Source organism: Pseudophryne corroboree, chromosome 2 (genome assembly GCF_028390025.1).
Source record: "Pseudophryne corroboree isolate aPseCor3 chromosome 2, aPseCor3.hap2, whole genome shotgun sequence".
NCBI classification, from domain to species: Eukaryota; Metazoa; Chordata; class Amphibia; order Anura; family Myobatrachidae; genus Pseudophryne; species Pseudophryne corroboree.
In genome coordinates, this window is record NC_086445.1 from 154,392,285 (window position 1) to 154,405,882 (window position 13,598).

The 13,598-nt window shown below is 43.3% G+C and overlaps 1 protein-coding gene across 2 annotated transcripts in view; it reads right to left on the reverse strand.

Annotated features, from left to right (window-relative positions):
- The window catches only part of TRPC4 (transient receptor potential cation channel subfamily C member 4), a 576,236-nt gene that overhangs the window by 125,309 nt on the left and 437,329 nt on the right, over nt 1-13,598 (reverse strand). For both annotated transcript variants that reach the window (XM_063951858.1, XM_063951857.1), the window contains exon 3: nt 6,044-6,562. In XM_063951858.1, the coding sequence (XP_063807928.1) occupies nt 6,044-6,562 (519 nt within the window). The remainder of the gene's footprint in view (nt 1-6,043; nt 6,563-13,598) is intronic.

Consider the following 13,598-nt stretch of genomic DNA (forward strand, 5'->3'; position numbering starts at 1 on the left):
GGGGCGGAGCCTATCTCCTCAGCACACAAGCGCCATTTTCCCTCACAGCTCCGCTGGAAGGACGGCTCCCTGACTCTCCCCTGCAGTCCTGCTACAGAATCAGGGTAAAACAAGAGAGGGGGGGGCACTAATTGGCAGAAAATACATATACAGCAGCTATAGAAGGGAGAAACACTTATATAAGGTTATCCCTGCATATATATAGCGCTCTGGTGTGTGCTGGCAAACTCTCCCTCTGTCTCCCCAAAGGGCTCGTGGGGTCCTGTCCTCTATCAGAGCATTCCCTGTGTGTGTGCTGTGTGTCGGTACGATTGTGTCGACATGTATGAGGAGGAAAATGATGTGGAGGCGGAGCAATTGCCTTTAATAGTGATGTCACCCCCTAGGGAGTCGACACCTGACTGGATGGTAGTATGGAAGGAATTACGTGACAGTGTCAGCACTTTGCAAAAAACTGTTGACGACATGAGACAGCCGGCAAATCAGTTAGTGCCTGTCCAGGCGTCTCAAACACCGTCAGGGGCTCTAAAGCGCCCGTTACCTCAGATGGTCGACACAGACCCAGACACGGATACTGACTCCAGTGTCGACGGTGACGAGACAAACGTAATGTCCAGTAGGGCCACACGTTACATGATCACGGCAATGAAGGAGGCTTTGAACATTTCTGATACTACAAGTACCACAAAAAGGGGTATTATGTGGGGTGTGAAAAAACTACCCATAGTTTTTCCTGAATCAGATTAATTAAATGAGGTGTGTGACAAAGCGTGGGTTTCCCCCGATAAAAAACTGCTGATTTCTAATAAATTATTGGCATTATACCCTTTCCCGCCAGAGGTTAGGGCGCGTTGGGAAACACCCCCTAGGGTAGATAAGGCACTCACACGCTTATCAAAACAAGTGGCGTTACCGTCTCCTGATACGGCCGCCCTCAAGGAACCAGCTGATAGAAAGCTGGAAAATATCCTAAAAGGTATATACACACATACTGGTGTTATACTACGACCAGCAATCGCCTCAGCCTGGATGTGCAGCGCTGGAGTGGCTTGGTCGGATTCCCTGACTGAAAATATTGATACCCTGGATAGGGACAGTATATTATTGACTATAGAGCATTTAAAAGATGCATTACTATATATGCGAGATGCACAGAGGGATATTTGCACCCTGGCATCAAGAGTAAGTGCGTTGTCCATTTCTGCCAGAAGAAGTTTATGGACACGACAGTGGTCAGGTGATGCGGATTCCAAACGGCATATGGAAGTTTTGCCGTATAAAGGGGAGGAGTTATTTGGGGTCGGTCTGTCAGACCTGGTGGCCACGGCGACGGCTGGGAAATCCACCTTTTTACCCCAGGTCACCTCTCAGCAGAAAAAGACACCGTCTTTTCAAACTCAGTCCTTTCGTCCCCATAAGGGCAAGCGGGCAAAAGGCCACTCATTTCTGCCCCGGGGCAGAGGAAGGGGAAAAAGACTGCAGCAGGCAGCCGCTTCCCAGGATCAGAAGCCCTCCCCCGCTTCTGCCAAGTCTTCAGCATGACGCTGGGGCTTTACAAGCGGACTCAGGCACGGTGGGGGCCCGTCTCAAAAATTTCAACGCGCAGTGGGCTCACTCGCAAGTGGACCCCTGGATCCTGCAGGTAGTATCACAGGGGTACAAATTGGAATTCGAGACGTCTCCCCCTCGCCGGTTCCTGAAGTCTGCTCTACCAACGTCTCCCTCCGACAGGGAGGCAGTATTGGAAGCTATTCACAAGCTGTATTCCCAGCAGGTGATAATCAAGGTACCCCTCCTACAACAGGGAAAGGGGTATTATTCCACGCTGTTTGTGGTACCGAAGCCGGACGGCTCGGTGAGACCGATTTTAAATCTGAAATCATTGAACACTTACATAAAAAGGTTCAAATTCAAGATGGAATCACTCAGAGCAGTGATAGCGAACCTGGAAGAAGGGGACTATATGGTGTCTCTGGACATCAAAGATGCTTATCTCCATGTCCCAATCTACCCTTCTCACCAAGGGTACCTCAGGTTTGTGGTACAGAACTGTCATTATCAGTTTCAGACGCTGCCGTTTGGATTGTCCACGGCACCACGGGTCTTTACCAAGGTAATGGCCGAAATGATGATTCTTCTTCGAAGAAAAAGCGTCTTAATTATCCCTTACTTGGACGATCTCCTGATAAGGGCAAGATCCAGGGAACAGTTAGAGGTCGGAGTAGCACTATCTCAGGTGGTGCTACGTCAGCACGGGTGGATTCTAAATATTCCAAAATCGCAGCTAATTCCAACAACACGTCTACTGTTCCTAGGGATGATTCTGGACACAGTCCAGAAAAAGGTGTTTCTCCCGGAGGAGAAGGCCAGGGAGTTATCCGAGCTAGTCAGGAACCTCCTGAAACCAGGACAAGTGTCAGTGCATCAATGCACAAGGGTCCTGGGAAAGATGGTGGCTTCTTACGAAGCGATTCCATTCGGAAGATTCCATGCAAGGACTTTTCAGTGGGATCTGCTGGACAAATGGTCCGGATCGCATCTTCAGATGCATCAGCGGATAACCCTATCTCCAAGGACAAGGGTGTCTCTCCTGTGGTGGTTGCAGAGTGCTCATCTTCTAGAGGGCCGCAGATTCGGCATTCAGGACTGGATTCTGGTGACCACGGATGCCAGCCTGAGAGGCTGGGGAGCAGTCACACAGGGAAAAAATTTCCAGGGCTTGTGGTCAAGCATGGAAACGTCTCTTCACATAAATATCCTGGAACCAAGGGCAATTTACAATGCCCTAAGCCAAGCAAGGCCTCTGTTTCAGGGTCAGTCGGTATTGATCCAATCGGACAACATCACGGCAGTCGCCCACGTAAACAGACAGGGCGGCACAAGAAGCAGGAGGGCAATGGCAGAAGCTGCAAGGATTCTTCGCTGGGCGGAAAATCATGTGATAGCACTGTCAGCGGTGTTCATTCCGGGAGTGGACAACTGGGAAGCAGACTTCCTCAGCAGACACGACCTCCACCCGGGAGAGTGGGGACTTCACCCAGAAGTCTTCCACATGATTGTAAACCGTTGGGAAAAACCAAAGGTGGACATGATGGCGTCCCGCCTCAACAAAAAACTAGACAGGTATTGCGCCAGGTCAAGGGACCCTCAGGCAATAGCTGTGGACGCTCTGGTAACACCGTGGGTGTACCAGTCAGTGTATGTGTTCCCTCCTCTGCCTCTCATACCCAAGGTATTGAGAATTATAAGATGGAGAGGAGTAAGAACTATACTCGTGGCTCCGGATTGGCCAAGAAGGACTTGGTACCCGGAACTTCAAGAGATGCTCACAGAGGACCCGTGGCCTCTACCTCTAAGGAAGGACCTGCTCCAGCCGGGACCTTGTCTGTTCCAAGACTTACCGCGGCTGCGTTTGACAGCATGGAGGTTGAACGCCGGATCCTGAAGGAAAAAGGCATTCCAGATGAAGTCATCCCTACCCTGGTCAAGGCCAGGAAGGATGTAACCGCGAAACATTATCACCGCATTTGGCGAAAATATGTTGCGTGGTGTGAGGCCAAGAAGGCCCCTACAGAGGAATTTCAACTGGGTCGTTTCCTGCATTTCCTGCAAACAGGACTATCTATGGGCCTTAAATTAGGGTCCATTAAGGTTCAAATTTCGGCCCTGTCGATCTTCTTCCAAAAAGAACTGGCTTCAGTGCCTGAAGTTCAGACGTTTGTCAAAGGGGTACTGCATATACAGCCTCCTTTTGTGCCTCCAGTGGCACCTTGGGATCTCAATGTAGTGTTGAGTCTCCAAAAATCACATTGGTTTGAACCACTCACCACTGTGGAATTGAAATATCTCACATGGAAAGTGGTCATGCTGTTAGCCCTGGCTTCAGCCAGGCGTGTCTCAGAATTGGCGGCTTTGTCATATAAAAGCCCTTATCTAATTTTTCATTCAGACAGGGCAGAACTGAGGACTCACCCTCAATTTCTCCCTAAGGTGGTTTCAGCGTTTCACATGAACCAGCCTATTGTGGTGCCTGCGGCTACTAGGGACTTGGAGGACTCCAAGTTGCTGGACGTAGTCAGGGCCCTGAAAATATATGTTTCCAGGACGGCTGGAGTCAGAAAATCTGACTCGCTGTTTATCCTGTATGCACCCAACAAGCTGGGTGCTCCTGCTTCTAAGCAGACGATTGCTCGTTTGATTTGTAGTACAATTCAGCTTGCACATTCTGTGGCAGGCCTGCCACAGCCAAAATCTGTAAAAGCCCATTCCACAAGGAAAGTGGGCTCATCTTGGGCGGCTGCCCGAGGGGTCTCGGCTTTACAACTTTGCCCAGCAGCTACTTGGTCAGGGGCAAACACGTTTGCTAAATTCTACAAATTTGATACCCTGGCTGAGGAGGACCTGGAGTTCTCTCATTCGGTGCTGCAGAGTCATCCGCACTCTCCCGCCCGTTTGGGAGCTTTGGTATAATCCCCATGGTCCTTACGGAGTTCCCAGCATCCACTAGGACGTCAGAGAAAATAAGAATTTACTTACCGATAATTCTATTTCTCATAGTCCGTAGTGGATGCTGGGTGCCCATCCCAAGTGCGGATTGTCTGCAATACTTGTATATAGTTATTGTTACAAAAATCGGGTTGTTTATTGTTGTGAGCCATCTTTTCAGAGGCTCCTACGTTTATCATACTGTTAACTGGGTTCAGATCACAAGTTGTACGGTGTGATTGGTGTGGCTGGTATGAGTCTTACCCGGGATTCAAGATCCTTCCTTATTATGTACGCTCGTCCGGGCACAGTATCCTAACTGAGGCTTGGAGGAGGGTCATAGGGGGAGGAGCCAGTGCACACCAGCTAGTTAGAAAGCTTTTACTTTTGTGCCCAGTCTCCTGCGGAGCCGCTATTCCCCATGGTCCTTACGGAGTTCCCAGCATCCACTACGGACTATGAGAAATAGAATTATCGGTAAGTAAATTCTTATTTTCTATTGTTTGAACCATTTAATACTAATCTACTGTATAACTAAATTGCCTACAACTCCGACACTGATTTCACCAACATATTATAGTAAAACTGCTGGTCTAAGCTTAAAACTACACATTAATCCTTTGTGCACTATAGACTCTGTACACATTGTCTAAATTATTTTATTAAAATACACGTTAAAAAGGTTCAGCTCAGACAATTTTATAGGTACAGTATTGTATTCACCTTTTATTGTTTCAGTGTTTCCAGTCTAATCCCAGCAACAATTTTAAAACTGAAAAACTCATCGGTCCCCACATTTGATTGCAAAATGTTTAATGTTTTGCCCATGAAATTCTTCAAATATTTATTTTCAGCGTATTATTTTTGTGATGTTACTATTTTAAACACATTAATCTTTTCAAAGGTTCTCTTTTTGGGTAAGTGTAATAGCCTGCATACTACAGGCATCGGCACGCTCTCGGCAGGTATCACCAATTTTTTAAATAACCAATCACTTAAAGGCAAAATCAACCAGATTGCTACTATAAAACATTGTGTAGACTCAGTGGGGTGCCCACAGATGCCTGACGTTTACAGGTTATCACTTTTATCCCTTTGGGGGGGAATCCAATTAGCTGTGGTATCTGCCATGCCAAAAGAACTCCAGGTTTCACGCCAGGTGCTATTCAATAAAACTGCCTTTTCCATGTGTGGTAAACAATGGGTTAATGCATGCTAACCCATTGATCCTGTGTAAAATGCGAAAATTAGTGTGTTTCCCTGCACATTAAACCTTAGGGGGTTCCTTTTATCACAGACTTTTCCTCACAGCTCCTGAAGCTGCAAGGAAAAGTCTCTCTCTGGATCTTAAATCCTGCTAATTGAATTGGCCCATGTGTATAATTAGCTAATTGGATTCCTCCATTGGGGTATATTAGTCGTGCTCAAATGCATTTTATATTTGCATACGTAAAGACACTGCTATTCATTTTCTTTTATAACTGTAAATATCTCAAATCTACTTTATAGCAATTTAAATAACAATAAAATATATACAATTTTAAGAACCACAGCTTACCTCTTTTTGATGGTATTTAATTGCAAGTTTCAATCGGGCAAGCTCATTACCATTCTGCTCTTCCAACAGCCCACCATCATCCCTGTAGTTCAATATAATTTCTAATTCCCTGGAACTCCTTGTCTGATCCAGAAGGTCTTTTGCAAATTGCTTACATTGTCTTGACAGCTCCTCATACTCAGATTTAAACTCATTTTCCACTTTGCTCAACTCCTGCAGCTCCCAACTCAGCTGAAATGCTGTCAGGAAAGGATCCTCACTTGACAGTGAAATTAAAGAAGGGCTGGCCAAAGCCCTGTAGATGTTAAGCCTTGATCGAGAGTGTCTCAAGCTATCCACATCTGATCCGGAGACACATTCCACACAATTGCAGCGGACCTCATGTGGCCTGGGGATGGAAACTCCTTTTTGCACAAGATGTTTTATGATTTCATAATTGTTTGTATGAGCAGCCAAAATTATTGGTGTGATGTCTGGAGTAAATTCTGAGAACTGCTTATCAAGAAGAATTGGTGGAACCTGCATAGAAACAAATGTTTGATTTAATTTGCATTTCACAGAATATATGCTTTAACATCGTTTGGGTTAGGTAAGTTTAGTTATCTTAGGTTTGTACTTGTAACTTTTACTAAATATACTGTATTATCTTTTTTAACCTCCTTCAGTGTTTTTAGCAAAAACTTTACAAAATACAACACTACCTAGGCAGAGTTTATTTGGATTGCACTTGGTTTTGACTCACAAATGCTTTGTTAATGCAATAACATGTGGAGCAGAGCTGAGAAGAGCTATATCTAAGGGCAAAAGAGTAAACTTTGCTTATATATTTTAAGAGTAGAAATTCCAGGACTAATTTTTTTTATGGAGGAAGGCAGGATTTCAAGAGTGGGGTTTCCAAATGCTTGATTATAGATTGTGTATGGACAGCCCATGAAGAGGGAATAGAAGGCACATAACCAGCTTAGGGGGTCATTCCGAGTTGTTCATAGCTGTGCTAAATTTAGCACAGCTACGATCATGTCCCCAGCACATTGCTAGCCCACCCCGCATGTCTGTCCGCCCCTCCTCCCCCATACACACAAGTACAAAAGCATCACACATCGGCGATGCTTTTGTACTTGAGTAACTCCCGGCCAGCGCAGCTCCTGCGGCTGACCGGGAGCTGCTCGTCGCTGCCCCTGCTCACAGCGGCTACGTGTGATGTCACGTAGCCGCTGCAGCCCGCCCCCTGCACAGTCCAACCACGCCTGCTTGGGCCGGACCGCACCCCAAAATTGGCAGCCAGTTGCCGCCATGCCGCACCCTCCCACCCAGCGATCACCTCTGCCCGGCGCCGACGCATGCGCAGTTCCGTCCCGATCGCTGTGCTGCAAACAACTGCAGCGAGCAATCGGGTCGGAATCACCCCCATAGTCTGCATCATACAAATTGCAATGTATGTAATTCTTCCGACATATGCAGAGCTAGTGATAGAGGTAAGCCATTAGATATGGCAACAGGACCAGCCCATCTGAATGTTACTTCCAGATATGGGCACCATTCCACAATCCACGTCAGCTGCTCTGCAGCGCATTGGAGCAAGTCCAGGAGTCTCGAGGGGCAACAGAAGAACGTAGCCCTGCCCTCAACATACAGTATATTTACACATTGGTCTCCATATACACTGCATTGATAATTAACACTTTAGATTGTCTATAGTATAAGCTGCACTGGAGAGAGTATTTTCTGTATAAAACATATGTATCCCATATAAATTACATAAGTGGTCAGGAAAAGTTAAAACAACCCACAATAAATATACATATATAATATAACCTGTAGGAGACAGAACTGAGCTTTCCAAGCACACATTCTCCAAGCTTATTTGAAGACACCTGTATCTTCTTGCAGGCAGCTGCTCTTTGACCTAGTGTGCTGATTCAGTGCTTAGATCCACACACACTGCAGATTTGTTATAGCCTATAGGCTACAATGGCTGACACTATTTGATGATAGCATTAGCTCCTGGGTCCAAGCTCAGAGCCTTGGCAAATTTGCTATTTCAGCAGCAGCCATAGAAACTTATTGGGATTGTTTTTGCTGTGAAAAACAAGGTGCCGCAGCAAACATCTCCAATATATAAAGGTACATACAGGTGATCCGGACTATTTGCATTTCAGGTATACGAGTACACCATTTAAATGTCTGCTAAGCTCTTATAATTACTACTGTTACCTGAGGAAGGGGCAGGACCCCCTAACTGTTATACACTTTGCTGCCTGCATGGAAGCTTCTATATACATCTCTTTGTACACCGATACTTGTCACTTTCAGAAAGTTTAAAGTGAGTAAATGGATTGAATGATTGAATCTTACATTTAATAAGTTTCTGCTGGTTTGGTCAATTTAATTGTTGAATCATTTATAAATAGCTGAATCAATTTAATTGTTAAATAATTTATAAATAGCTGAATTTAGATTACAAATGACTGGAGCTTACAGTACACGATCAGTCAAATGAAAATGGCTGAAGCAGAAGCCATTTATCTTTTATTTTTATCAGGTCTTTGACAAGCTGAAATACAATTATCTTCTCAGAAAGAAATCTAAATAGTAGTTGCATAGTTATTGGCCATTTAATTACAAGAGAGAGTTAAATGCCATCCATAATTCTTTTATCAAAGTAATGGCACAGGACATTACAGCTCAATGTTTAAAAGACTCTAAAGAATTTGTTTTGTTTCTTAAAGTTGAACTGTTGACTAAACACAACACAATGTAGGCACCAATATAAATTCATTAACAATTTGTGATATCATTGTGACATCATTGTGACATCTAGGCACCGAAATGTAGTAAATAAGTATAGAATTGCCATCATATATTGCTTAGCATTTTATGCTTGAAACCCCCAAAAAGCCAATCATTTTACATTTGTCACCTGATATAGGGGGTAATTCCAAGTTGATCGCAGCAGGAAATTTTTTAGCAATTGGGCAAAACCATGTGCACTGCAGGGGGGGCAGATATAACATTTGCAGAGAGAGTTAGATTTGGGTGGGTTATTTTGTTTCTGTGCAGGGTAAATACTGGCTGCTTTATTTTTACACTGCAAATTAGATTGCAGATTGAACACACCACACCCAAATCTAACTCTCTCTGCACATGTTATATCTGCCTCCCCTGCAGTGTACATGGTTTTGCCCAACTGCTATCAAAATTCCTGCTGCGATCAACTTGGAATTACCCCCATAAATCAGCACTTTTTATCCTTATAGCCTGATATACTGTATTATGGGGGTCATTTCGACCTGATCACACGCTAGCTATTTTTTGCAGCGCTGCGATCAGGTCAAAACTCGACAAAACTGCGCATGCGTATGAGTACAAAGTGGATCATTGCTGGGCAAGGGATTTAACGAAGAATCCATTCGCACAGCCGATCGCAAGGAGATTGACAGGAAGAAGGCATTTATGGGTGTCAACTGATCATTTTTAGGGAGTGGTTGAAAAAACGCAGGCGTGTCCAAGCGTTTGCAGGGCGGGTGTCTGACGTTAATTCCGGGACCGGACAGGCTGACGTGATCGCAGCGGCTGAGTAAGTTCAGACCTACTCAGAAACTGCACAAAACTTTTTTGTACCGCTTGGCTGCACAAGCGTTCGCACACTTTCAAAGCGAAAATACACTCCCCCATAAGCGGTGACTATCTGATCTCAGCGCTGCAAAAAATAGCATATTAAATGTTGTTACCTGTTATAACTCAGCATTTGGGGGAAGTGAGGTGTCAATCTAACATGATGAGGTATCCACTGACAGATCAATGGGATCCTATTGTGTACATTTATAACATATGTGGTATTCTCACTGGCACAGCAGGGGTGTAAAAGTTCATGGAAATTGGTGGTGTTAGGCCATCCCTTATACAGGGTTCCAATGGAGTATGGCAGTGTTTCTCAAACTTTTTTGAATTGTTTTCATGGCACCCCTAGACCAAAAGTTTCTTATTGACAAATTTAGAAAGAAATACAGTATTAAATCAAGTATATTGTGTTTATATGTCATCCTTAAATTCAATTATGTGGTGAGGGACATAATTTGCTTCTGTTTGTCCACGTATTTCATGAATGACAGCCACCAGCACTGGCTTTGCCTATTACATTGACCATAAATGGTTTGATTTGGTCCTGGACCACCAACCTAGGGCACCCCTGTAAGCGTCCCGAGGCACTCCAGGGTGCCATGGCACACAGTTTGAGAACCACTGTAAATGGTTATGGAAAATGATTAATCCAAAAGTAATAGAGTTCTGGGGGGTAATGCCTGTGGTTTTTCTGAGCTACAGTATTCTGTATCTTATAGGATCAGAAATGTAACACTGCAGTATATGGATCACGTGATCACTCGCTTAAGTTAAAGGAGCGGAGTTTCCGCACATTGAGGCGAAAAGGTTTTTTCACAGTAAGGACAATATGTGTTTGGAATTCCCTGCCTGAGAGAGTAGTAGCTGCGGACTCAGTCAACACCTTTAAGAATGGGTTAGATAAATTCCTATTGGATAAAGATATTCAGGGTTATGGTGCGTAGTCATGCATTATAGTTAATATAACTAGTCCTAACATAAATATAACTAGTCCTATAATAAGACTGCATAGGAGACCACAATCAGGTTGAACTCGATGGACAATTGTCTTTTTTCAACCTTAGTTACTATGTTACTATGTTACCTGTAACTTCTGAGAGGCTACTAGGAATAATGCAGCTTTAACAGTAATAATACTGGACAACATAATACCTTTTGTGTTAACCACCAATAAACAAACCAATTTAATCCTGTACTGTAAACCACCTGAAGAGCTATGCCGTGTTCAACACACTAATATTTGCTGATTTCAGTTTTTCGGGTTCTCCTATTAACATCATAACTTATGGCGACACTGGGTTCCAATGTATAGAGAGACAATGTCTAGGTCAACAGTCATTAAGTCAACCCCATATGATCGATATGCATTAGGTCAACACTGACAAAAGGTTGACATGCATTAGGTCGACACTGGAAAATGCTGATGTGTACAAACGGTCCACATGATGAAATGGTCGACACACATCTGGTTGATATGTGTCGACACAACTTTTTACGGATTTTTTGCCTTTTTTTACACCTTTTTCATACTTTACCATCCACAGGGACTACTATTGGGAATAGTGACCTATGCTGAGTGCAGCAGTAGCAGAGCGAGGCACCTTGCCCGCAGCATGGCGAGCGAAGCTGGCTCTTGTATTCCCTTTGCTCTGACAATGAAAATGACACACAAAAGAGTTGTGTTGTCCTTTTTTTGTCGACCATTTCCCATGTCAACTTTTTCATGTGTCGACCTTGTGTACCAAGTTGATATTTTCCTGTTGACCTTTTGTCAGTAAAAAATACAAAAAAACCACGCTACGGCTGGGATTTTATGGTGTTTGAGCAGCTCTGGTAAAAGTAGTTAGTTTAATAGTTAGTGTTATAATATAACCATTGTGTGAAAACTGGAATTAGATCTCACTGCCAAGCATATACAAGCTGTCTATCAGACCGGGCCTCCATAACAAGACATCATGCTGCTTAGCAAACAGGAGCCGCAGCCAGAGCAGGAGGAACCAGCCATAGGAGGAGACCTGTGTCCAGTATTGTCACTGACAATGTGTGTAGTATAGGGAAAGTTAGTATACAGTTAACCTTCCCGTTAAGAACTGCTCCTTACTACATGGCAAAAACGGAACCCTTCTTTTACCTGAGGACCACATGAACTCCACAAAAGGGCTACACATTATACTAACTAACCCCTTTTTATTTCAGGTATTGCACTAAGAATTAGATATAAACATTGTTTTATCTATAGCTACATTTAACTCCAGTTTTCACACAATACACAATAGTTACATTATAACAAGTACTCTGTTTTCATTTCTATTAGACCTTTTGTCAGTGTCGACCTAATGCATGTCCACCATATTGGGTCGACCGAATGACTGTCGACCTAGACATTGTAGATCTTCTGTACCACACCCAGTGACACTGTCCCTGTTGATTTACTGCTAACCAAAATGTTTGTGCCAACCCTGCATTTTTAAGAAATAGAAATATACTGTATGTATGTTTAATACAGTATATCAGCAATTTTGTTCTTTAAAAATTCTTAAAATGGCTGCTTTGCGCATTTTTTAAAAATTATAATTTTATAATTTGATTTTATGTAGAAATGAAAGAAAATGCGAAAAAAAAAGTAGAAAAAATTATCAATTTAAAAAAAAATAATGAAGAAATAAAATACGTATTTTTTCCATTTAAATAAACACTAATTTATTTTGGTGTGCGTAAATAAAAAAAAAAAAATAATAATAATATTTAGCATCATTTGAGGTATTTTATTAACCACAATAATTGACATATAACTATTGGACTAATAAACTAATTGGAAACTTTCAATTGCCTAATTAGTCATTAGAGGGGGTGTCTCAGGGAAAGGGGTTTTTTAACTAATCCAAACATTGTTTACATAAAATGAGGATTTTTACTGACTTAAGGCTGTGAGAAGAAAACTGCTCAATTTCTCAGCGGCAACTGAATATGAAATACCTTGTGGCTACAGGAAGAGCGCGCACCACAAGGTTTTTCACGTTTTTGCCTGCAATTGGATCGGCCCCATAAGACTGTAAGACCAGAAATTTGAATCAGATAAGTATCCTTCTGTAAAATTACCAGTATTTATATTTAAAACACACGTATTAGTAACCAGCCAATATGGGGATTTGAATTTAAGGGTATCTGTAGGACTATAGTCCAAGTAATAAAAAAGAAAATGTATTGTTTGTTACTACTTCCTGTGGCAAAAGTGCATAAACATTGGAATGTTTGGTAAATCAGACACAATTTAATTTGGTCCTCAGGCTCCTTCAGGTTTCAGCCGGCTCTTGTACACATTTGTCCATACCTGTTGATGTATCAAATTGTATCAATGTAGCTCTTCAAAACTAACACATACACTAGTAATATGTTCATAGACATGAGAATAATGCGGCACTGAGCAGATCACACAACACACATAATAGTTTCATTGGGTTCAGTATGATTTAATGATGTATGGGATGCCGGCAGTCAGAATACTGACAGCAATATCCCGTCCATCAGAATCCTGACAGCCCCCTCTGAAGTCCCCTAACCCTCCTCTGCCCCCTTCCCTAACCCTCCCTTGTGGGTGTCTAGACCTAATCCTCCCGGTGGTGCCTAACCGTAACACTCCCTTCCCTGCTGCCTAAACCTAACCTTCCCTGCATGATACCTAACCCTAACTTCCCCTTCTTCTGCCTAAACCTAACATCCTCCCACCCCAGCGGCAGGATGCCAGTGCATCCCGCTGTGAGGACAATTGGGATGCCGGCTGTCGGTATTGTGATGTCAGTATCCCAGTATTGCATCCTTCTTTGGGATCCCGGCGTAGGTATATCAACTGCCGAGATCCCGTTTCATCTGTCCTTGTAAATTATGGTACATAACTTCCCACTCTGCAAATCCAGAGAAACAGACTCTGCAATAG